The sequence below is a fragment of the Lontra canadensis genome, unplaced genomic scaffold (assembly GCF_010015895.1).
Source record: "Lontra canadensis isolate GAN:19392208 unplaced genomic scaffold, GSC_riverotter_1.0 scaffold75, whole genome shotgun sequence".
NCBI lineage: Eukaryota > Metazoa > Chordata > Mammalia > Carnivora > Mustelidae > Lontra > Lontra canadensis.
Window position 1 is genome coordinate 1327334 of NW_022631069.1, and position 24890 is coordinate 1352223.

Genomic DNA, 24890 nt, shown 5'->3' on the forward strand with positions numbered 1-24890 from the left:
TGACACTTAGAATTAAATTGGAGAAACAAAATTAGATACTTTGAGACTCACTAAAATTTAAAATTCTCATTAAAATATGTTGACTGTAGTGCACTTCTTAGAGGAGCAGAAAATGGTGACCTTACACAATGTTGAGCTTTTTCATGCTACTTTCCCAATGCCAAAAGGTTTCAAAATGCCGTTGTAAGAGTACAAAAGTAGACGAAACTAGCTTTGCTTTAAATTAAAACTAGTGTCTTTTCTGCTGTCAGCATTCCCTCCCGGCCATTAAAAACATACCAACCTCTGAAAATTAGTTACATACTTTGTCGAAGTAAAATTTAGATTTAAAATATGTGCCTGCTCTGTGCAAAGTATTATACTAGGTGCCGGGAGAAATGTAAAAAATACAAAGCATAGTCCTTGTTCAAGGAGCAACCTGGCTGGCTGAGTGACACTCAAGAGTCATCAAGTAACTACTGTGATGGGAAACAATTTATTACTCTAAGCTTAGTTTATTTATTACTCTAAGTTTTAGGTACTTAAAAAAATAGATATTGAAGTTGTTCCACTTGTGTTCAGATATACCCTCTTCAATGGGAGTATGCCTTGGAAGTATCTTCCATGGAAATATTATCAGTCACGTGAGTTTTTGTAGATAAAAGACTGAAATTACTGCTCGAGGAAATAAAGTGGGCAGGCCTGTGACAGCTTTCTGTTGTTACCCTCCTTTTATTGCTAGGTTTTATCTTCTAATCCAGATGGCTGAACATGTCAGAAGTCTAACCTTACTAATTCCTAGGGTCATTTAATTTAATTAATAACATATCTGTAAAAAACGGTATTTTAATGCTTAGGCATTTATAAAACTGAATGTTTACAAGGGATACTGTGCATCTTTATAATAATCAATCATCACTTTCGCTGGCAAGCCTCTTAGCTCAGTTTCAGTAACGACCACATTTTTGGGGTTTTAAGTTAAGTATCTTTTGACTACTTACTTCTAATTTCCATCATCTGAGCACTTCTATTCCACAGATTCTACCTGGTGGTCTCAAAGAGTTCCATACTTTTAAATTACCATCCGTTTTATAGTTTGGCTCTCTCTCCTGGCCTCCTGACCTATTTAATAGTCATCACATTTGGAACTACGGCACACATCTCAAAATTTATGAGACAAAACCAAACTCAACTGATTTGTTTAAGAATAACACTTGATTTTCTTAGGGTTTTTGTTTTTTTGGCCTTTATCATTCCAATTCCTTCCCTGCTTATTTCTACACTACACCAATTGGCCTTAAATTTCACCAGTACTTCGTACCACTCTTAAGAGATCTTAATGTATGGTTTTAATTCACAAACTTTGTCTTAACCTGTTAAGATTTCAGTTGCTTTAAGAGTATGGGCATCCTTACTCCATTTATCTTGTACCTCTCCCTGTGGAAATGTGGTAATTTTCAGTTATTTGTTCAATAGATAAATGTAAGAAAACACATAAAGGAATTCTGACTAATCTCTTCTTGTTATATGTTTATTGATAGGTTCTTTTCTGTCTGGGAGCTTTTTGAGGGCATGAGCAGAGGCAGGAATACAGTATGGATTCTTCTCATAATTTAACCCAAAATGCAAACAATTTCTTCCATCAGGTATCACCTTCTGAAGCCCTCCCTGGACCAGGCTTAAGCGCCACAATTTTAACTATCCCTCTTCCCCAGTCTTGGGGTTTGCTTCTATAACACTTGAAACAGTGCGTCGTTTATTGGCCTGCTACGCACTAGGCCATATAAGATAGGCGTTTTGCACCTTCAGTAGCCAGCAGATGGTAGGGTTTAACAAAGGTTTGTAGACTGAATGCATCAATGAGGCCACATAAGCCTCACAGGACCACTTAATGCACTAGAGGTGCATTAGAACCGGACTGGGTAGGCCACATTCGTAGAGACACTTCTTAAAAGCTGCCTCTGCATGGCTAGAAGCCCAAAGGCAATTTATATGACTTTCAATCTGAAACGCTGCTACTAAAATCCCCAGAAGACATTCTCCCACCAGGAGGCCTGCACAAAGACCAGGTCTCCAGGGCAAACACTAAAAAGCCAAGCCCCACCCCGTTCCTATCCCCACCTGCTGGGCAAAGACCGGACTCCAGCACGCCGCTGCACAGAGGTACGCCCGGAAGACAGGGGCGCTTACGCAGCAAGCGAAACAGCTGCAACTCTGGGACTGGCTCTCTGGGCAGACGTCACTCAAGTCACTACGGCTCCTCCCCTCTCAAAATGGCGATGCGCTCAATGTGGAAGGCGCGTGGGTGCTGGAGCTGCATCCGGGCATTTCATAAAGGACCCGAAGCTGCTCAGACTCCCCAGGTAACCATAGCTGGCCTTTCTCCCGCCAGCTTCCCATTCGGCTAGGTCCTTCTTGTCTCCCTTCCCTCCACTGGTTTCTCTCCCCGCGTTTCCTCTGGAGAATACCGAGCCGCTTTTCTCCTAAGATCCACTCTCCTAAGACTGCCTTCCTACTTGGAACGCGGCGACGTCGCAGGGATGCGCGATGACGTCACCCGCCGTGGAGGGGAGGAGCGCGCGTCCGCTTGCCCGCTTGGCCTACGCCTCTTTCCCGGTCCCGCTGTTGCCGGGCAACGCGGGAAGCCTAGTCCTCTGTGAAGTTCTCAGACCCGAGGGCGGGTCTTTCCCCAGCTGCCCGCCTCCTCACGGTCCCATTACTATTTCACCCTTCTTACTGAGGGTCCAGCGGAGAAATTAGAGGAGGTCTTGTTAGGAACTGGGCGATTTAAGTCGGAGCGGCCACTTGACATCTTCGTTCTGGCAGGGCGGCATATCAGTGTCACGTGTCCATGCGTCTTCCCCTCGGGTTCCTCATTCCCCAAGGCAGACCTGCATGGAGCAGGCTCTGTAAGGGAATTATTAGTTGCCAAAGTTTCGTTACCCTGTCGTGCTGAAAGCATGGAACACCCGCTTCAACCCACCCCGTCAGTATTTCCAATTTTACCCTCATGGGGGAGGAGGATATATATATATATAGTCACCTTTCACTCATTCAGATACTTCCTCATTCATTCAGACATTTACTAAATGTCTTACAAGTACGATCTTGGTGGTAGGCACTCTGTTGTACATCTCTTGGGACATATCTTCAGGGACCTGCGAAGAAAATTGAGATTCAGTGGTTATCAGATGATTTCTTGGCATCCTCGCATATTCGTGGTCAAAATGCATAGGTATGTGGATTTTGTGTGGGAACTGGTGTATTGGAAAAGAGCACTAGACTTGAAATTAGGAAATCGAAGTTCAAGAGATTTGTCTGCCACTCGCTAGGACTTGTGGCAGGACAAGTCAATCTCCCCGGATTTATTTTCTTTAATAAAATGGGTGGAGGAAGGGTGGGACTGACTGACCCATTAATGTTCCTTCAAGCTTTGGAAAATCTGTGGCTCCATGATTATGAAGCCAAAGGAAGGCAACGTGATGAATTATGAAAACCAAGATTTGAGTTTAACTTGTTTTTCCGGTCATCTCATAAATTACTTAATGTTCTGTAGTTAAGTTTTCCTCGTTGAGATGGGCCTCACCAGATTCGTTTAAGGATAAAGGAAATACCAGAGAGCTCTTTGTCAACGAAACAGCTACTTAAGTGTTATTTTACATTTCAGGCAGCACTGTTAGGTAAGAATTGATTCAAAATTAGATAAATCCATTCAGTACTCCTCTCTTTGAAGTTTGAGGGTTTGATTCTGCAGAGCCAGAATTGGTTGATTACTATTTTATAAAAGCTAACTAATAGCATATTAAAACCTGTGGTACCAAAGTAACTAAACCTTAGATCCAACTTCCTCTTTCCAAACCGAAGAGGTGAGGATGTCATGAGAAATAGAAAATCAGAGAGAAAAGGAAAATAAGCTAGAGCCCACTAATGATTACCCAGGGAGTTTTAGGGCACTAAGTTATTATAAATGATAAAAGTTCTTAAACCTCTGGTATTGTTTCAGTGGAATTAATGAATATGGTTATCTTAAGGTTAATCAACTACTAGTCTAGATAGTTTCAAAATGCAGAATTTCCAGAACAGATCAGTGTTTCCAAACCTTTAATTTATCGTTGAGTAGACTAGGAATTAATTGTAAGCAAGAGCATTTCTTTTTTAAAGTATAAGTCTACATGTGATTTTCAGTCATTAACTATGATGGTTTGAAAAGCTAATGTAGTCTTTTGAAAAACCAACTGAGAAAAGATACAAAATTGTTTTCATAGTGTAATTATAATATTGTTTGTAAATAAATATTTATTAAATATATGCACACACACACAAAAATATATGGAAGGAAACAACCAGTCTTAACTTTTTTGTTTTGCTTTGGTCTTCCTAAATAGTGGATTAAAAGTCACTTAAATTTTCTTTAGGCTTTCTATATTTTCCACATGTTCAAAATTGAAGATATATCACTTTTAGACTCAGAATAAAGTGTTAAAGCGTAAATCTCCATATAAATGCATAGTCATTAATATCATCTGTGATATTTTAGATCTCTAAAAACCTAAATAGATACTTGTCCCACAGTGCTATTATTAAAATGGCCTTAGAAAAGGAATAGAAATTTATGGCCACTTTTCCTGTATGTATCTTCTTTTTCTCTTGAAAAGCTTCCTTTGAAGTCAAAGCGATTTTTGGGAACAGATGCAGAAATATGTGAAGGAAGAATTAGATTCTTAAACCAGATGTATTGGACATTTTTACGATATCTCATAACCTTTGTAGAAAACAAAAATTATTTTGCAAGAGAATAGTCTAATAGAAAATACATTTTTATCATATGGATGATTCTATTAGAAACTAAGAAATAGCCAAGTTGCGGGTTACTAGTTTGGTTACCTAGTCACTCCCTGAGGTAAGAGGCCAAAGTGAGTGAGCCAAGGCAACGCTGTGTTGGAAACTATGACTGATAAAGCATTTTGATTCCTAGGTTGTTTTCTTTAAAAAACAAAATCTTGAGTAATAAGGTTGGCTTTGAGGACCTTTAGTTACCTCAAAGGCAGGCTTTTGCCCCTGAAAGCTAGAGATAGACTCAAGTTTCAAATAAAAAATAAAATCTGGGAATAACAGTGTTTCAAGCCATACTCATTGTGAGTTGTCTACAGTTTATGTGAAAGCTGTTTATTTTGCCAGGTGTGACCTCACAAAAAACTGTTGACGTTTGACAAGATGAGAGTAGTCACAGAGTCAGAGGAATGAAGATTTGACAGGCTACTTTTAAATAGTGATGGCATTAGGTAAATTTAAGCCTGTCATCATTGGCCAAACACAGAATCCACACTTCTTGAAGCCCTAACTTATGATGATGTTGTACCAAGAGTGAAATATTGATGGATAGTAGACTTTTGCAAGAATATTTGTAGTCATTCAGTGTAAATGTCCACATTTTGCTGCAGTTGAACAACAAGCCTCACTCTTAGCTGTCCTAAGCAGGGTGTGACCATTCCCAATGTTAATGGCTACCAAGTTTAGCCATTAGATGAAGCAATTATGCCTGCAAAAAAAAAGAAAAAGAAAAAAAAGGCAATGTATTAAATTATTGTTCTTGTATTCAGTTCTCATGACTAGGCTTTTCAAACAATTCCTCCTTTTTCAACTTTTTTTCTTTTAAAATGATTTCAGATTTATCAAGTTGCAAAATTAGCAAAATTTACCTCCTTCACCAAGCTTCCTTTTACGTAATCATAATACAATGATCAAAGCCAAGAAATAAGTTTGGTACAATACTAGCTAAAGACACATTTCAAATTTCACCAGTTTTTCCACTAGTCTCTTACAGGTCCTGGTCTGGGATCAAATCCAGGATCCCATGTTGCATTTAGCTGGCATGTCTCCTCCAATTTATGGCACTTCCTCACTCTTTCATGACCTTGGCACTTTTGAAGAGGATTGGTTAATTATTTACTAGTTTGATGTTTTCTCATGATTAGGTTATGGATTTTTGGCAAGAATACCACCAAAAAGAAACTGTTCATAACAAGGCTTTAAGGCAGGTATTAACACGTTATTTTAAATCATGAGGAAACTGACTTTAGTTAAGTAACTTGACTAAAATCACAACGCTGATTAATTGTGGAATTAGGATGGTAAAATTTACTATTGGGATTTCCTTCCCTGTTTTGCAATTAATATTTGTTGGTAGGTTTCTGTGATCTTAATGACATTAAAATGGGGTAGCTTTCCCAGTGACTTTTCCCTTAGCTTGTCTCTGCTCTGTTTTGTTCATCCAGCTTGCAACAAGAGCTAAGCAGCATGAATAGCTCTAAGGAGCTTCTATAGACATCATTTTGCAAGACAATAACTGAGCTGGTTTGATGGGGCTATTTCATCTCTGTGCTTTTCTTAAATGGTCTTGCATGGACCCACTCAAATGGCCCTTTTAAGCTTAATCTGCCTAGGAGTCCATTCGCTTAAAATCCTTTTTAAAGATTTTTTTTTTAATTTATTTATTTGAGAGAGAGTCAGAGAGTGAGAGAGAGAGGGAGAGCATGAGAAGGGGGAGGGTCAGAGGGAGAAACAGACTCCCTGCAGAGCAGAACTCCAGGATCATGACCTGAGCTGAAGGCAGTCGCCTAACCAACTTAGCCACCCAGGTGCCCCTTTATTTTTTAAAGATTTTTTAAAAAATTTATTTATTTGAGAGAGAGACAGAGAGTGAGAGAGAGAGAGAGAAACCTTTTTAGATTGGTTTTCCTTGCTAACTGACTTAGCTTATTAGAAATAATTTTTAAAAGTATATTTGAGTATATAGTGGAAACTAACTGATGAAAACAGAGAAGAGGAATAGTAAGTAGATGCTGAGGATTTTTGGTAGTAACTGTTCTTGGCATCCGCAGCCAGGAAATGCTAAAGAGAGTAAAGGCTGCTCCCTGAGATCTTTCTCAGTCTTTTGCATGGCTGTAGGTTACAGAAGAACTGTCTGCAGAGACTTACCCAAATATATATATTTAAGCCTATATCCATACAAAATCCTGTCCTTCAGAAAAGGAATGGACATGTAGCTAGCACTTTCTATGTGCTAAGTCCCTGTGCTATGTGCTTTATCTTGGGCAAATAATATTGTACCTATTTTATAGAAGAGGAAACTAAGGCTCGGAAAGATTGGATAACTTTCCTAGGTCAGAGCTAGTAAATGGCAGCACCGGGATTCAAATTCAGCCTCATCTGTGCTTTTTCCACCGGTCCAGTTGTCTTCTCTTACCAAATAAGATTTTGTATCAATTCCTGTTAGATAAAACATAAAAGCAGAGTTTTTCTGATTTCGGGAGTAGAGGAGTAGCTAGAGCCCTGCTTCCTTGACCTCACTACCTCCACTCCCCAAACCATCTCCTCCCCCCACACATAAACAAAGACCTGGGAGATGAGGCCACACAATCTTAAATTTCTTATAATGACATTTGAAAAATACTTCAGCTTCCTAACATATCCAAGTAAGTTTGTTGGCAGAGGACCACATATGATGGATGAATTATGTTCTAGGAGCTGCCCAGAAAATAAGTAGTTTGAGAGTATTCACTTTGATATGTGTGTATTTTATCAATAAAATGCAACATATGTTCTATTTATTTTAAACTGCACAGGCACTAAAGATAATAGTAGTTGATTTTTCTTCTTTCCTTCTTTCTCTCCTTCCTTCCTTCCTTCTTTCTAAACCCAGCTTACCTCTGTGTATATGCTGATCATTGGACACAAAGATGGTTCCTGGATTCCCTCAGTCATTATTATAACTAACCCGGCCTCTAGCCTCCTCATAAGGAACGGTTATCCAGCTCTGCTCTTGATTCCATTCTACTGCTACCATTCAGGTTCAGGAATTTCCCTTTTAGAGACTGCAACATGAGGCCTAAGACTTCTTTTTGAATTTCCACAGGAGCCATTCACTCATGGAGGGCGGCCACTGCTCTGCTAGTGTGAGACACTGGATGCAGAGAGATAATTTATAGGCACAGAGGTGCTACATGGACTCCAGCTTGACTTAATTTAACTGTCCGAGCATTTACAGTTTTCTCTATATATCATTTCTTAGCAATACCGTATCTTTTATTCCCAATAGGAGGCATAACACTTTCTCTTAACGTCCCTGCTTACTGGATGAGTCAAGATCATGTCAAGGTTTTCACACCACCCTGACATCTGAGTTCTGTTGGGCGTCTAGCCATTTATCAAAATTCATCTCCAGCTTTCTTTTTTAATGGTGCACAGTCATCCTGGCATCTATTGAACGTACTTCTGGTTGGTCAAGGAACTGCCTTTCGACTGCCCGCTTTGTCTCCTAAAAGGCAGAGTTAAGGGCGCCTGGGTGGCTCAGTCATTGGGCGTCTGCCTTCAGCTCAGGTCATGATCTCCCCGTCCAGGGATCAAGCCCCACATCGAGCTCTCTGCTCAGCAGGGACCCTGCTTCTCCCTCTCCCACTCCCCCTGCTTGTGTTCCCTCTCTCTGTGTCTCTTTCTATCAAATAAATAAATAAAATCTTAAAAAAAATAAAATAAAAGGCAGAGTTAAGCCACCCTGATTTCTAACCGATGCAGATTCTCACAGCTTCTGCTTCTCAATCCCTTGCCCTCTAGGCTAGGACAGCAGCCAGCGGGCAGGGCTGTCAGTCTCTCCTTCGCATTCCTGCCCTGATGCTCTGGCTGGGACTCAATATAGGGCCAGGCAAGTCCACTGTGGTTAGAGTTCTGAATGAATGACTTTGGTTCTATTGCTTCTTATCCCAGGTTTTTAGGATGATAGTTGTAGATTTTTCATTAAGGGTATGTGAAAGCTTAAAATAAAATAACAAATCTCACCTTGCAAAAAATTTTCAAGTGGAATCTCTTATCTTCTATAATATCCTAATTTAACACTTCGTAGTCTCCAAAATGCTTCACATATTCTTTTAATCTTTAGTGCAGCATACCAAGTTTCACTATTTAGTCACCTAAAGTTTTGACTCACTGATTACATTCTCATCTTCTAATTTTTTTCTTAAACAGTTGTAATAACGATGGATCTAAATCAATATCGGTGTTCTTTAAGGTTTTGGTTAAATGGATGTTATTTTCACATTTGTACTGAAATCATTTAGCATTCTGACAAACACCATGTAAACAATAGTGACGGAAGTGGTGATACTAGCACACATTTATGTTTACCATGTACCAAGCATGGTTTTAAGCACTTGACATCCATTAGCTTATTTAATCCTCACAACCCAGGGAGGTTTGTGCTCATATGAACCCCATTTTGTCGATGAGAATAGTAAGAGGTTAAATGACTCACCCAAGGTCACATAGCTAGCAAACGTTAGAGCCAAGATACAAACCCTGGTAGCCTGATTCCAAAGTCTGTACCCTAACTGTAATAAAATGCCATTAAATTTTGAAACAAATTACCCATGGTAACATTCTGATAACTGCCTTGCAACTTTTAAATCAGTTTCATGAAAGCCACTTATATATCTTGCCATGGTGACATAGAGAGCAGAAATTATAAATCATCCTTTGTTGTCACTGCTCCTACACTCTTGTTTGTCTCAGTGAATTATGAAGAAGGAGCAAAGCTGTCTTGTGAATTTATCTCCATGTCTCTATTTGGCTACTGCCACTAAAATTTCTGTGTATAAAATCAGGGCTTTAAACACATGAGTCCCAAGGTGCATGTAGGAAGCTCTGTTTACACACAGTCTATAGCTAAAAGGTCATCCTGTGCACAGCCCTGCAGAGGGGAGGTGGTGAGTGCTGAAGCTGATGGATGACCAAGGGACCACTATCTAGGGTCTAGTTGGGATTTATGGCAAGAGTACTTTCTTCAAAAGTAGGAGAGATGCAAAGTGGGAAGACGGGAGAGATGAAAGTAATTAGTGGTGTGGGCCATTTCTGCAAGTGATAAGTAAAAATGTTATGCTAAGGAATCCTTATTCCAAGGATCTTTTAAAGGGGTCTCTAATTCAGCGAATGAATTAAAGTGAATTGTTTCTCGTTAGTACATCAATTAGGATGCCGTTGAGGCTTTAAAATGAGCGACATTGAACAGAATTTATTTTACATGCCAAATAAAAGACTCCTCCTAACCTTTTTCTAATACTCCCCATGAACAAAGACTGCATGGGCCATACTACTTTATAGTCGTTCAGGCCCACACTTTACTCACTATGTTACCTTGGGCCCCTTTCAGGAAGCAGGAGAATGTAATGGAAAAGGGATATGGAGCTGTTTACCCAAATCCCTGATTTGGATTCCTGTCCTCCCATGGGGAGAATGAGCTAAGCAGCCATTCCATAAATTTGCTGGAAGAGAGAAGAGTTCTCTTAAGCAGAGGCTAAGTGTGCGGCATGAAGGTGGAGTCCCAAGGGAGATGTTAAGGACCAGACTATGTGGAAGCTCTTGCCAGTTCTGGGGAGAGAGCCAGGTTGGCCCTCCATGGGATACTAGTTACCTGGCCATCTTGGTTGTGAAGGAAGATCCTTCTCTCCGGGCAGGCAACTTTGGCTTCTCCAATGGCTGGCAACTTTCCAGCCACCCCCACGCCACCAAGCTGTGAAACTCAGTAACCTAGAGAAGCAAGTGTCTAGAGAATAAGCAATCACATGAACATTATACTTGTCATTTTAAAGTTTACTGGCCCCTTCCCAAGAGGAAGTACAATAAAGCAGAAGGTACGTGACTCTTGAGATCAGTTAGGCCTGGTTGTACCAATTCTGTGATGCCAAGAAAATTATCTAATCTCACTAAATTTTAGTTTTCTCGTCTGTAAGGTACTCATAATAATGCCTTATAGGAATATGTGGATTCGAGTTCCTGCCATATATATATGGCTCTTCGCAAAAGTCTTTTTGCCAGTGCATAGAACCTAGTGGGTCGTTTATGCTGGATGATGACTATTTCTTCAATAACATATAGCTCTACTCAGTGAACTTTCTCTCCTCTACCCTTATCAATCTTAATAATCCTTTGATTCCCCCATCACCATACTTGCCTACCCTTCCATTCCCCATCCCCAAAGTCATTCTCACCAGATTAATCCGCTTAAAGCAGCATTCTAATTATGGTTTTTCCCCTTGCTCAGCAACCTTTGGGGGCCTCTAATGAAATTTAGTCCCCTTAGAGCTCCACATACAAGACTTTCCGCAGTCTAGATCCAAAACACTTCTCTAGGCCATTGCTGTCTTACATGGATCCTTTGTCTTGGTGTTCATAGAATTTCTAAGTTTGCACAGAGCTCTTCCCTTTTATTTCTTTGTTAATGCCACTGTCTCTTCATGGAAAGGCCTTTCTTCCCATTCTTATTTGTCTATATTCCACCATTTTAAAAAAATGAAACAGAAATACACAATTCCAGACTTCAAGTTATATTACAAAACTATACCAATCAAAACATATGGTACTGGCACAAAAATAGACACATAGATCAATGGAACAGAATAGAAAACCCAGAAATGAATCCACAACTATATGGTCAGTCTTTGACAAAGCAAGAGAGAATAATCCAAAGGAAAAAAGATAGTTTCTTCAATAAATGGTACTGGGAAAACTGGACAGCAGCATGTAAAAAAAAAAAAAAAAAAGAAAGAAAGAAAGAAAGAGAAAGAAAGAAAGAAAGAAAGAAAGAGAAAGAAACTGGACCACTTTCTTACACCATACACAAAAATACATTCAAAATGAATTAAAGAGCTAAATGTGAGACCTGAAACCATAAAAATCCTAGAGAACACAGGCAGTAACCTTTTTGACATTGACTATAGCAACTTTTTCTAGATGTGTCTCCTGAGGCAAGGGAAACAAAAGCAAAAATAAACTATTGGGGCTTCATCAAGATAAAAAGGTTCTGCACATCAAAGGAAACAGTCAACAAAAATAAAAGGCAATCTTCAAATAGAAGATATTTTGATGGCATTTCTGTTAAAGAGTTAGTATCCAAATATATAAAAAACTTATTGAACTCAACATCCCCAAAATAATCCAATTAAAAAGCGGGCAGAAGACATGAATAGACATTTTTCCAAAGAATACATATAGATGGCCAACAAACACATGAAAAGATACTCAATGTCACTGATCACCAAGGAAATACAAATCAAATCTGATACCTGTCAGAATGGTCCAAATCAACAATGCAAAAAAACAAGTGCTGGTGAGGATATAGAGAAAGGGGAACGCTCATACTGTTGGTGGGAATGCAAACTGGTGCAGCCACTCTGGAAAACAGTATGGAAGTGCCTCAAAAGGTTAAAAGTAGAACTACCCTACAACCAGCAATTGCACTACTAGGTATTTACCCAAAGAATACAAAAACAGTAATTCAAAGGGGTACATGCACCTTGATGTTTATAGTAGCATTATCTCCAGTAGCCAAATTCTGGAAATAGCCTGTGTCCACCAAATGATGAATGGATAAAGAAGAGGTGATATATGTATATGTATACACACACACACACACACACAAACATACATATATAAAATAGATATATGATATGGAATATTACTCAACCACCAAAAAGAATGCTATGACATGGATGGAGCTAGAGTGTAACATGCTAAGCAAAATAAGTCAGTCAGAGAAAGACAAAGATATGATTTCACTCCTACGTGGAATTTAAGAAACAAAACAAATGAGCAAAGGGAAAAAGAGAGACAAAGGCAAACTAAGAAACTGACTCTTAACTATAGAGAACAAACTGATGGTTAATGGGAGTGGGGGTTGGGGAGGATTGAATAAAATAGGTGGTGGGGGGGTGCCTGGGTGGCTCAGTGGGTTAAGCCTCTGCCTTCGGCTCAGGTCATGATCCCAGGGTCCTGGGATCGAGCCCCGCATCGGGCTCTCTGCTCTGCGGGGAGCCTGCTTCCTCCTCTCTCTCTCTGCCTGCCTCTCTGCCTACTTGTCATCTCTATCTGTCAAATAAATAAATAAACCTTTAAAAAAATAAAATAGGTGGTGGGGATTAAGGGAGGCACTTGTCATGATGAGCACCAGGTGATGTATGGAAGTGTTGAATCACTATATTATACATCTGAAACTAATATTACCCTGTATGTTAATAACTGGAATTTACAACAACAACAAAAACAGAACTTCTATATTGGTTCCAGGAAACTTTGTTCTGAAGTTGAAAATGGTTGCTCCCATTTTGGAGTTTTATAGGACTTTGTACTTTCCTTATAGAAATTAACACATCCTTCCTTATATTCTGTCTCTGTTTATAGGCATTTGCTTTAGGACAGATGGAGAGTGTGCTCTTTTTTTACTTAGACCTTTTATGAACACTCCAGCAGGAAATGGCTTATAATTAATACCAGGATTCCACAGGTGCAGCCTTAGGCTGCTACTCAGCAGGCAGATCTTACCAGAAGTAAGTTCATGGAGACCTCCACCAGTCATAAAAGCTGGGGAGGGAAGGATTCTTCCTGTTGAGCCTTGGCTATGATAATTATATGTGTGAGAAAATGAGTTATTACTTAAATCTTTGGTGTAATAATTCCTCTAACAGAAAGAGCTCAATAGGGACGCCTGGGTGGCTCAGTTGGTTGGACGACTGCCTTCAGCTCAGGTCGTGATCCTGGAGTCCCGGGATCGAGTCCCACATCGGGCTCCCAGCTCCATGGGGAGTCTGCTTCTCCCTCTGACCTTCTCCTCGCTCATGCTCTCTCTCACTGTCTTGCTCTCAAATAAATAAATAAAATCTTTAAAAAAAAAAAAAAAAGAAAGAGCTCAATAAGTATTTGACTGAATGAATTCAGTGAAAAGTAAAGCCAAGGAGGTCAGATGAGAGAAAGGACATACCATTGGCATTTAGCATATTGTTGAATTTAAACCATACAATTTTATGTATATTTCTATGTATCTAATTTTAGAAGATGTTCAGTGTTTGCTGCAGTTCATAAATGATCTTATTATTGCCCTAAGTATCCAGATATTTATAAGTGATTGGAAGATAATACCAATTTTATTTCAGTGATTTTCCAAGAAGGCTGCTGTCATTTCCAACTTGTTGCTATAACCGACTTTTATTGCTCCTCTAGCTCTAAATTTATTTTCACAGACATAGCTTATTATACTGCAGTTTGCCATGTATATCATTTTAAATTTTGCTACCTCTGTATATAGAAAAGTATACACACACACAGGATTAAGATGAGAACCTTTTATTTGGAGCATAGTTTTGCCTCAGAATACTGTCTGGTTCAATAAATGCCCTGTATTATTAATACAACAACTGATGTTGTGTTTTCTAATATTATAAATCAAGAGTTCATGTAACTCATGAAGGAAATAAAAAGCTCATTTATTATATCAACATAACCTTCTTTTCTTAATTGTCCATCTTAAGTCCCTTTAAAGCAACCTGTCAAACTATGCCTAGTACCTTTGCTCTATTGGTCTGGGTATGCCCTTCATAGATAAATAGTCCTAGGTCCCACTGCCCTGTTATATTATATAGACAGTGAAGTCATTGGTAAGCTTACAGTTTAATGCTGTTTATTTTTCTTTGCACCATAGTAAGAGTAGAGCAGTGTGATTCAAGCAGAATTTAAATCTATAATACAAAGAGCTTATATTCTCTTCTTTTTAAAGTGGCCAGTAGTATTTTAGTAGTTGATAAGGAAAGTTTTATTGATATATTTGTTACCAATTTATCCTTGACATGTTTACTAAAACCTTAAATCAACCCAGCATAATCATAGAACTGTCACAGACTGTCATGTCTGTTAAAAGGGATTGGACTGCAGCATCTTCCAGATAAAGTCTGTGACTACAGTGGCCAGACATCTTGTTAAATCAGGGACCGGTTATACCCACAAATCTTTTAAAATGTCTTGCAAATTCCAGTGTTTCAGCATCCATATGACATCTCCCACTTTGTTTTTCACATTCTAAAATTGAAGAAAAATTCTTTAGCAGACATGTGTCCTTAATTTTGATTGGGAATATATTAACATGTCTATGACTCAACTAGAGACACAAGGTATGCTCTAGTCTTAGTTTAACGTCTAAATAGGAGACTTGGGAGTCAGACTCCCATGATATCTGTCTTCTTGAAGGCCAAATACCCACCTTTAGAATTGGAGATAGGGTCATCCAGCTTCCATCTGGACCACATGTTAGGAGGGATGGGGAGAGAAAAAGGAGTGGATCTTCAAAAAGGAGTAACAAAGCCATGACTGCTGTTAGGATTACTGCCAGATGAATAGCACTTAAATTTGTGTCTTCTTTAGTGAAATCATCAAGAAAAGCATGTAAAGTGGGAACACTAACTTTTAAAAATCAAGGGTTTTTAACCCTCTCTAGGCTCAAACTCTAGGAGAGAGCCTAGAGTTGATGAATCTGAACAGAGATAGGAGAAGAGTTGCTGGAGTGTGAGTGTGGATCTAGGGATTTCAAGGAGGTAGAAGATTTCAAAGATGCAATAAAGAGCAAGATAGTGGTATGGTCCAATAACGACTAAAAATTATTCACTGGTTGGGCGCCTGGGTGGCTCAGTGGGTTAAAGCCTCTGCCTTCGGCTCAGGTCATGATCTCAGGGTCCTGGGATGGAGCCCCGCATTGGGCTCTCTGCTCAGCAGGGAGCCTGCTTCTTCCTCTCTCTCTGCTGGCCTCTCTGCCTACTTGTGATCTCTGTCAAATAAATAAATAAAATCTTAAAAAAAAGGTTTAAAAAATTATTCACTGGCATGTACAATTGCTATGTCACTAAAGATATAATCAAGTACAGCTTCTGAAGAGTTATTGGTGCCAAAGATTAATTTCAGTGAGACAAGAAGTAAGGAAGTAGGGATTGTTGTCTTGTGGATCCTGAGTGAGAAGGAAGTGTCAGAGAGGGGGAAGAGAGCTATAAAGAATTGTCTGACCAAACAAAGTTTTTGGTGGTAGGGCCTTTTAAGATGGAAATGACTTGAGCATGATTATAGGAGCCAGTGAAAAGGGAGAGGTTGAAGATACAGGAAAGAGATAGAAAGAAATAAGAAATGCAATCCAGAGTAAATGATTAAACACACTAGGAGAGACAGATCAACCCCGAGACTGGAGGAAAGTTGACTGTGTGTCTAGATCAGTTTTCTGGGAGTAGGGTGGGAAATCAGGGACTTCAAAACTTGTGGGGTATAATTCTCTGAAGGCTTAGCTGAGGAGATGAGATAGGTTAGTGGTTTAGTGTATGAGCTCTAAAGTCTGACTGGGTTCAAATCCAAGTTCTTATACTTGATAACTAGATGTCCATGGGCAAGTTACTGAACCTCTCTGTGTCATTTTCTTCATCTTATAAGCTAAAATTTTGAATTCTGTGGTCAGACTGCTAGGGTTCAGAGCTAATAAGCTCCACCACTTAAGTCCCTAACAGCATTATGTGCTTGGCAAGTATTAACCTTTCTGTGCCTTAATCTCTTCATCGGTAAAACAGAGAAAATAATAGTATCTACCTCATAGAACCACTGTGAGGATTAAATGAGTTATTATAAGTGTCTAGAACAGTACGAGGCATATTGTAAGGGCTATATGAGTTTAGAAAAAGGATTCAATAAGCAGTGTTGAGAGTTGAGAGCCTAAATGAGATAAGAAACCATAGATTAAATTTAATAGGTAAATTCTGCATTGCTTTGAGATTTTTCACCAAAAGTGCTTGGCCAACAAGGTGTATAAGTGAAGAACGAGCTTTCTAGCCTTGATCCAGGGTTGGCCTTTTATGTGGCTACTGAGACTTAATGCCAAGAGCATTTAGGGTTACAAAGAGACCAGAGTCCAAATGATTGACCTTGGAGCCAGGCTGGGTAGGGAAGAGGAGAGGACAAATAGAGACCGCTACACCAGGAAAAAAAATAGGCAAATCAGAGGCTCTGATTCCTAAATGAGCTTTGGGAGCAGGTATAGTAGAAATAAAAGCATGAAGAGTTGAAAGGTAGAAGATTTCAGACTGAGTGGAATATTGACATTTATGATTTCAAAAAGGGAGGAGTCATAGGTGATGACAAGGTCTAGTAGCTAACTGTGGGAATAGGTGCTTAAAGCTGAAGAGACCAAATGAATGTATCGAATCTTGTGTATTGCATGGATACTGTACCTGATCCTTGAACTCTCTTGGATGATGGAAGTTAGGGAAGAAAGAGAGCCAGCTTCCTAAGCCTTTAGTTGATGGAGGAGAGTATTCAAGAGGTGGGAGCGTAACAGCAAAGGGCTGAATATGTATAAACAGTTAATCTCTGATTTTTGTAGCCATGTAAGACATTTTGGTCCATTTATGCCCAATGTCTCCTGAACTATTAAAAGACTGTTCAGTGGAATATTATTTGGATTTGTCACCTGGTGAACTGTGTCCTCATCTCTAATTCATGGGAGTAATAAGGTCATGAATATTTTATTTGTATTGATGTATTCAACAAATATTGAACACTTAAAATGTGCAAGGTGTTGGAGACAGACCATTGGAGAACATAGACAAAAATCTTACATTTCAGAGGCAGAAACAAATAATAAGTAATTAAAATATATAATGTGTTAGGTGATAAAAAGTGATATGGAAGAAAAAAATAAAGCAGAGATAGGAGATGGTAAGTACAGTTTGAGATTAGGTGGTCAGTGAAGGCTTCCAAAAGGGTGACATTTGAGGAAAGACTCAAAGGTGGTAAGAGCATGTACGAAGTACATATCTGGGGCGAGAGCATGCCAGGTGGAGCAAACAAGAATGAAAACGGACTATTCTGGCATGTTTGGAGACCAGCAAGGAAGCTGATGTGGCTGAAGAAAAGTGAGCATTTCCTTCACTTAGCAAATATTATAGAGTACTTAGTATGTGTTGGATACTTCTCTAAATACTTTGCAAATATTAAGTTATGTAGTTCTCATAACAATCCTGTATAAACCCTGTGCTGGTGCTAACAGATGAGAATCTATAAAATAGATGTTAAGTAACTTGTCACAGGAGCAACAAAATGCACATAGCCAAAAAGGAGAGGGAGCGAGGGTTCTAACCTTGGGTTGAATTAGCTGCCCAAAATAGTAGAAGGACATGAAGTCAGATGGCTAATAGGTGGAAGTGGGGATTCAATTATGTAGAACCTCAGAAGCAATTGTGATGATTGTCTTTTACATGGGTTGAGTTGGAAAGCCACTGGAGGACATGGTTTAGAGGAATGTTATGATCTTATGAAGGTTTTAAAGCTTACTCTCACTGCTAAGTTAAAAATAGAATGCAGAGAAGCAAGGATAGAAGCAAGGAGACCAGTTAGGAGGCTAGATCCAAGATCCAAGCAAGAGACAGTGATGGCTCGAACTTGGGTAAGTGGTACAAATGGTTTCATGAGAAGTGGTCAGATTCTGGATATTTATTTTGAAGAAGGTAAAGCCAGTAAAATTTTCTGATTAGATGTAGGAGAAAGCCAGAAGAGAGTCAAGACCAATTTCAAGGCTTTTGGCTAGAGCAAGTGGAAAATGAATTTGCCACTTACTAAAATGGTAAAGACTGTAAGTAGAACAAATCTTAGGGGTGCAGATGAGGAGTTCAGTTTTAGATATGTGGAATTTAGATGCCTAGGAAACATCGAAGTGGAGATGTCAGGTAAGCAGTTAAGATTCATGAGACCGAAGCTCAAGGGTCAGGTCTAGATGGGGCTGAAAGTATGTGAGATTTTGGTACAGAGACTGGGCGCTTAAAGCTCTAAGACTGGTTGTGATCACTTACCTAGTGTTTGTAGAAGGAGAAGAGAAAAGTTCCAAGTACTAAGCCTGTGGGCATTGTAACATTAAGAGATTAGAATAATGAGAAGAACCAACCAAGATAGTAGTAGCCAGATGCGTGGAAGGAAAAGTAGAAAAAGGTGACTGCCCACAAGCCAAATGAGGAAAATATTTCATAGACCAATGCACAATAGACATGTGCACACACACACTCAAGTCCATGAACATACCCCCATGCACACCACATATCATCTATGAATTTAGAATGAGAGAGTACCAGTCCCTTTTGTTTACTGATTACCATAGTCTCTACTTGCAGGCAAATTTAATTAGAAAACCAGATTATTAAATAAGGTAGCTTGATGGGTGGGGAATCAAAACAAGGAGAGTTCATTAGATCACCTTATTGGCTAGTGTAATCAAGTCATCTCCATTATGGGACATACCTGGTCCCTGAGCAACATATTCTTCTTCTCTTTCACAGCACCATTTCCCTCGGACAGCTCTTTAAAACACAGGGCCAAGGTTTTCCCAACAGAGCTGCTTTTCTAAGCTTCTACCCTCCAGGGGACATAGTCTTTCTTTAGATATGTTAATATTCCTCATCCTGTTTCTATTAAGTCTTGTCCTCAGAGTTCTTATACTTTTTGTGGGGGAGGTCACTATTTCCTTTGATTAAAATGTGGACCTTCTACCAAGAAAAATATGTCCATAAACTCTCAAAACTTTGTGTGCAATTTCAGAAGCCCATAAACCGTGGTTAAAAACTCCTAAACTCACAAAAGGTAGACTTCCTTTCTTTCAAATAGTGAGCCTTCTTCCTCATTGCCTTCTCTGCCTCTAACCAGTTACAAAGCTGGTCTTATGATCTATGCCATTGGGTTTTTATGTGCAATGGTTTCTAATGAAGTGTTTGTGGTACTTCAATATATAAAGCCTCTTGTCTGGAGAGTGAGGTTGACCTTCATACCTTATTCCTTTCTGTATGAATGGCTTTATAAGTGAACTTCTAATGTATGCAGTAACCAACATGTAAGGCTCACGCTAGCCAGTTCTGCAATTCAGTCTTTAGTGGGGGATGAGAATCTTACTCTAAGAAGCTGCTGCTTATACATTTAGGAATAGATATATTTTATTAAAGTTTTGAAGGAAATAGAGCAAGATTGAAAATATCTGCTTGAAGGGCAGAAAAATGTCCGCAAGATTAAGAACAACACTTATCTGAACTTCACAGAAAGTGTCATGAGAGTGTCAATGATTAGAACTGATCAGATATTTGGCTGTCCTTTTCAACCAGAAGATGAATTTGAACCAGATTACCACATCCATGGTTTAGTTTTGAAGAGAGAGAGAAAAAAAGCCAATTATTTGTCTCTTTGTTCAAAGGCTTTTTTTTGGGGGGGGGTATCATAGATCTCCGAACAGCTAGTAGAGAATCCAGCCTTTCACATCCATTAAGGTTAACTCTGAAACTGTTGAATTTGATCTCTTCCATTTGCCATCTGGATACAGTAGAGAAAAAGCTATTCTGCATTGGGTTGCTGGACACCATCCAGAAAATAATATGTCAGGGGCATCAAAGGCTTGAGGCACTTGGTCCAGTCTGTCTAATGATCACAGGCCGGGTCTGCTCTCCAGTTTTGTAGAATGTTTGAGTTTTGCAGTGACAATATATATCCCAGTAAAATAGATCACAAGGATTACTGCCAACTTGTCAAAGCTAGGATTCTTCCATCAGAGACTTTAAAAACGGACCAGATTTTAATTGGGCAAAGCTCGGTTTGAGGAAGCCCCATCTCATCCCAGTCTATCCCCCTTTTCTTAGGGAGGGCACTTCATGAAAGGAGGGTTTTAATTCATAGATTGTTTCATCCCACACCCAAACGCCAAACTTCACGCCTCCTTAAAATTGATCTCATTTAACGTTGTACTCCTTATCCTCTTTCTAAGTGGGCCCACTATCGGCCAGCTAATGACCATACTGGCGGCTTTCCAGGAATCTGACAACCACATCTCATTATTCACACCAACTGGAGCCAATTGTGGCTGGATTTTTTTTCTTTTTATTCTGTTATTTAAAAATGTGAATGGGAAGCAACAGCAAGCAATGGCATGTCGTTTGGTCTCCTCTGGGATTGGGGAGGAGCCTTGCATAATAGGACCTGTAATATCAAGGAGCATATGGCTGTGTTTTAAGGTAGCTGGAGGCCATCTAACTCTAAGCCCCGATGAAGCAAGCTTTGGTTTGAATCTTTGCAGGATGTACTTAGGGATGAATTTATAGCTTGTGCAATAGGGAAGAATGGTAGGACAACTGCCATTCTGTCTCTTACGCTGGGAAGGGAGGGCAGGAAGAGCTGTAAAACCCTAACCACAGACATGACTTTTCCTCGTGGACAGGAATGGTCCCCACGCTGCACCCTAAAGACTAGCGCAGCTCCCAAGTCTCCCACGCTGACAGCTGGGGAAGCCCTTGCTGGGGTCCAGCCCGCTTACTGAAGGGGCATCATGGACAAGCAGCACTCTGGTTTTGTACCTTGTTCAGGTTATCCAGTAGATCCAAAGTTATTATGTATTCTGCTCCAAACTGTACAAACTGTCTGCACTCCAGTCTTATCATTCAGGGACCCTCCTTTCAGAATCTTCCTGTTCTTCTGTTTTTCCCTTCAGATCTCCTGATACTGAGAATAGCAAGTAGTTCTTCTAAATTAAGAAAAACAAACAAGGGGTACCTGGGTGGCTAAGCAGGTTAAGCATTCTTCTCTTGATTATGGCTTAGGTTGTGATCTCGGGGTTGTGAGATCAAGCCTTGCGTCGAGCTCACGCAGCTGGGTGTGGAGCCTGCCTAAGTTTCTCTCTCTCTCTTTCTCCCTCTGCTTCCTCCCCAATCCCCACTCTTACGCTCTCTCAAAAGAAATAAAGGAAGGAAGGAAGGAAGAAGAAAGAAAGAAAAAATCTGCTATTAAGAAAGAAAGAAAGAAAGAAAAGAAAAGAAAGAAAGAAAGAAAGAAAAAGAAAGAAAGAAAATAAATCTCCTCCAAACCATAAATCAGGCAAAACAAGGTTGCTGATTCTTGGCAGACAACCTTATCCCTCTGAGCTCTGGGCATATACTCATGGCTTCTATCTCCCTGGCCACTTTTAGGCTAGCGTCTCCCTTTCTGCACTCAGTGGCTTGCCTGTCCTGTAGGGTTTTCCTGCTTTCAGATCCCCTCCCCGACTTAACCACACAAAGTGGAAACAACAGAGGAAAGGCTGTGGTACAAAGTCATTATCAGAGCCAGACTTCCAGGCCCTGCCGTCTCCTCCCCAAGTGACTTAACACCTCAATGCCTTGGTCACCTATGCATGGAAGTGCGACTAGTAACAGTGTCCATGTTCTAGATGTGTTGTGACAGTCAAGGAAGGATTGGGAAGAGCCTGGCATGGCAGGGTGCTTAATTTATATTTACCACAGCTGTTGGTATTATTGGATCTATTTTAGTATAAATAGATTTGGTTCTTTTTACCTCAACCAATTATTTAACATTTTAAGCCCTTTATTATTTATTGTAGGTGAAAAGAGTGTGAGTTCTACGGGAAGAATTGAGGGGTTAGCCGGCAGGAAAGACTACAGCAACGGGCGTTGGGAGGGACAAAGATCCCCTGCTAGAAGATGAGCTCCCAGAGAGCAGGGTTTTGACCTGTTCCTTCACCTTCATCTCACCAGTATCTAGAACAGTGCCTGGCTGTCTCCTCTGCAGTTCAGTCCTTCACAAACTTACACAATTAAAAAACAACAGCAACAAATTTATCTTCTATCTTTTGTTCTTAAAAAAACAAAACAACAAAAAAAAAAACTGTTTTTTTTTTTTTCTTTCACTGCCATTATCTCTCCAGACCCCTTCTTAGTTTTAGAGAATTCCCTCTGTGAGCTCAGTGGAAGGCAGGACCACTTCCATCACCAAGGAAGCCCGAGGAGGGGTTCCTCCATTTCTAGATTGAGTAAGAAAAGGCACAGGACCCAAGCTCCAGCACTAGGTAGGACTCACCTGCCTGAGCTTTGAATCTTATAGAGGTGAGGCTAAAAGAGGAAGGGGTAGAGGGATAACCCCCTTCTCCCCACCCAATATGCAGGGGCAGTGGCAACATCCTATCTGGCTTGTTCCTGCTCACTAGTCCCTTTGACTTTAGTTAGCTTAAGTCAGTGTGCTGCTCACAGTCATGGCTTCAACTCTAGATCTCATCCTCACTGGCAGTTGCATAGTTGCAGAACCTCACATTTGAAGCGCCCCACTCTCCAAAACCCACCTGCTGACCCCCAGCTCGCTTCGTCGGGCACTCACACGCCAACGTGTTCCAACCCCAGCGTGTTCCCCAACCCATGGACTTGACTCCTTTCTCGCCATCCGCCACTCCACTCCACGGTCATCATAAATCGCTCCTTGGCAAATATTCTCAGTTCCTTTGCAGTCTCTCCCTCTGCTGCGTGTGCTCAGCGAAACCCAGCCTACTCTTCACTTTCTTCTCACTTATCCCCAAGCAGCCAACATGGCTGCAGAATATTACATAGTGGGCTACTCGCTTCACCTTTACATTCCTGGCCAAAGTCTTCAAACAGGCACTTATTATTGCCTGGTAACTGTGTTTCTCTAGTAAACTAGTTGGCCTTTCTGAAGGGCAGACTGTCTGAGGGTCTGTGTTATTTCTACTCCCGAGCCTTACCCTGCCTCCTGGCAAACCCATAAGGTTCTCACTTCCTACTTCATAAAGAAAACAGAACAAAACACACACTCCCTATTTTTGTTTTGCCATCTATGCCCATGTTTTCTGTTGTCTCACGTCACAGTGGAAATTGTGTTCCAGCTCCTCAGTCCATCTGGGCCCTGGTTCACTCTACTCACGTGTTTCTATATTCTCTCTCTCATCTCCTGTGTCATAAATGTTTCCCCCTCTGGATACATCCTGTTACCATACAAAATGCTCTGATATTTTCCATTTAAAAGCACATGTCTTGACCTGGTAACTCCCTTTAACCACTGCCCCACTCCTCTGCTCCCTTTCATGATAGACCTTCCCCCCAAATTGTCAGTACTTGCTGTCTCGACCTCCCCAAACAGCCTAGTACAAGGTGGTGTCTAGTCTACCTCCCTGATCTAATTGTTCTTGTTGAAGTCTTCAGTAACCTTGCCAAATCAGTGGTCGGTATTTAGTAATCCTTTTGCTTGACCAGTCAGTAGCATTTGACACAGCTGAATTTCTCCTTTCTTTATGAAACACTTACTTTATGTGTTGGCTTTCAGGACACACACTCCTGATTTTACTACTGTCTCCTTGGATGTACCTTGTTAGTCACATATCCCGGGTCCTCTTACGCTTGTCCCTGACCTCTGTGTGTTTGAGGCCCCTGAGCTACTTCCTGAGTTCACCACACTCTTTCTGAGTGAGCTTGTACAGTGTTGTGCCTTCTGATTCCATGCATATGCTCCTGATTCCCAGAGTTACAGTTCCAGCTCTCCCCTGTGCCTCACATTTGTACCCATCCACCCAATTAGCATATGCACGGAGAAGACAAGTAAGGATCTTAAACTTGACTTGTCCAAAACAATACCAAAAAAAATGGCCCCAGCTACCAGGACAACCCTTTTCTTCAACCATACACCCATTCCATCAGCAAGTCTTACTGAAATTCCTTTCCAGATATTTGTCCAATCTGTCCACATCTCTCCCATTTGCATGCCAATACCCTTATTGCTTACCCTCACTGCTTACCTCTGTGCCTCCTGAGATTTCCCTGCTTCCCTTCTTGACCACCTTCTATCCCTTCTTGATCCAGAGGCCAGAGTAATCCTTTATAAATGAGAATCTGATCATGTCACTCCTTCCTTTTTTTTTTTAAATTTTTAATCTTTTTAAAGATTTATTTATTTATTTATTTATTTATCAGAAAGAGAGAGAGAGAGAGATCACAAGTAGGTAGAGAGGCAGGCAGAGGCAGAGAGAGAAACAGGCTTCCGCAGAGAAAGGAACCCAATGCGGGATTCAATCCCAGGATCCTGGGATCATGACCTGAGCCAAAGGCAGCCACTTAACTGACTGAGCCATCCAGGTGCCCCATTCCTTTTTTTTTTTTTTTTTTTTTAAGATCTTATGTATTTACTTATTTCAGAGGGAAAGAACAGAGCAAAAGGGAGAGCATGAGCAGGGGTGAGAAGCAGAGGGAGAGGGACAGCAGACTCCCCAC

The 24890-nt window shown here is 40.3% G+C and overlaps 1 protein-coding gene across 2 annotated transcripts in view; it reads left to right on the plus strand.

The window, feature by feature from the left end:
- The first annotated feature begins 2192 nt into the window (after positions 1-2192).
- WARS2 (tryptophanyl tRNA synthetase 2, mitochondrial) overlaps positions 2193-24890 on the plus strand; it is a 94405-nt gene continuing 71707 nt past the window's right edge. The window contains exon 1 of one of the 2 annotated variants that reach the window (XM_032881314.1): positions 2193-2342. In XM_032881314.1, the coding sequence (XP_032737205.1) occupies positions 2253-2342 (90 nt within the window). In that variant the 5' untranslated portion in view covers positions 2193-2252. The remainder of the gene's footprint in view (positions 2343-24890) is intronic. The other variant, XM_032881313.1, reaches the window with a different exon arrangement.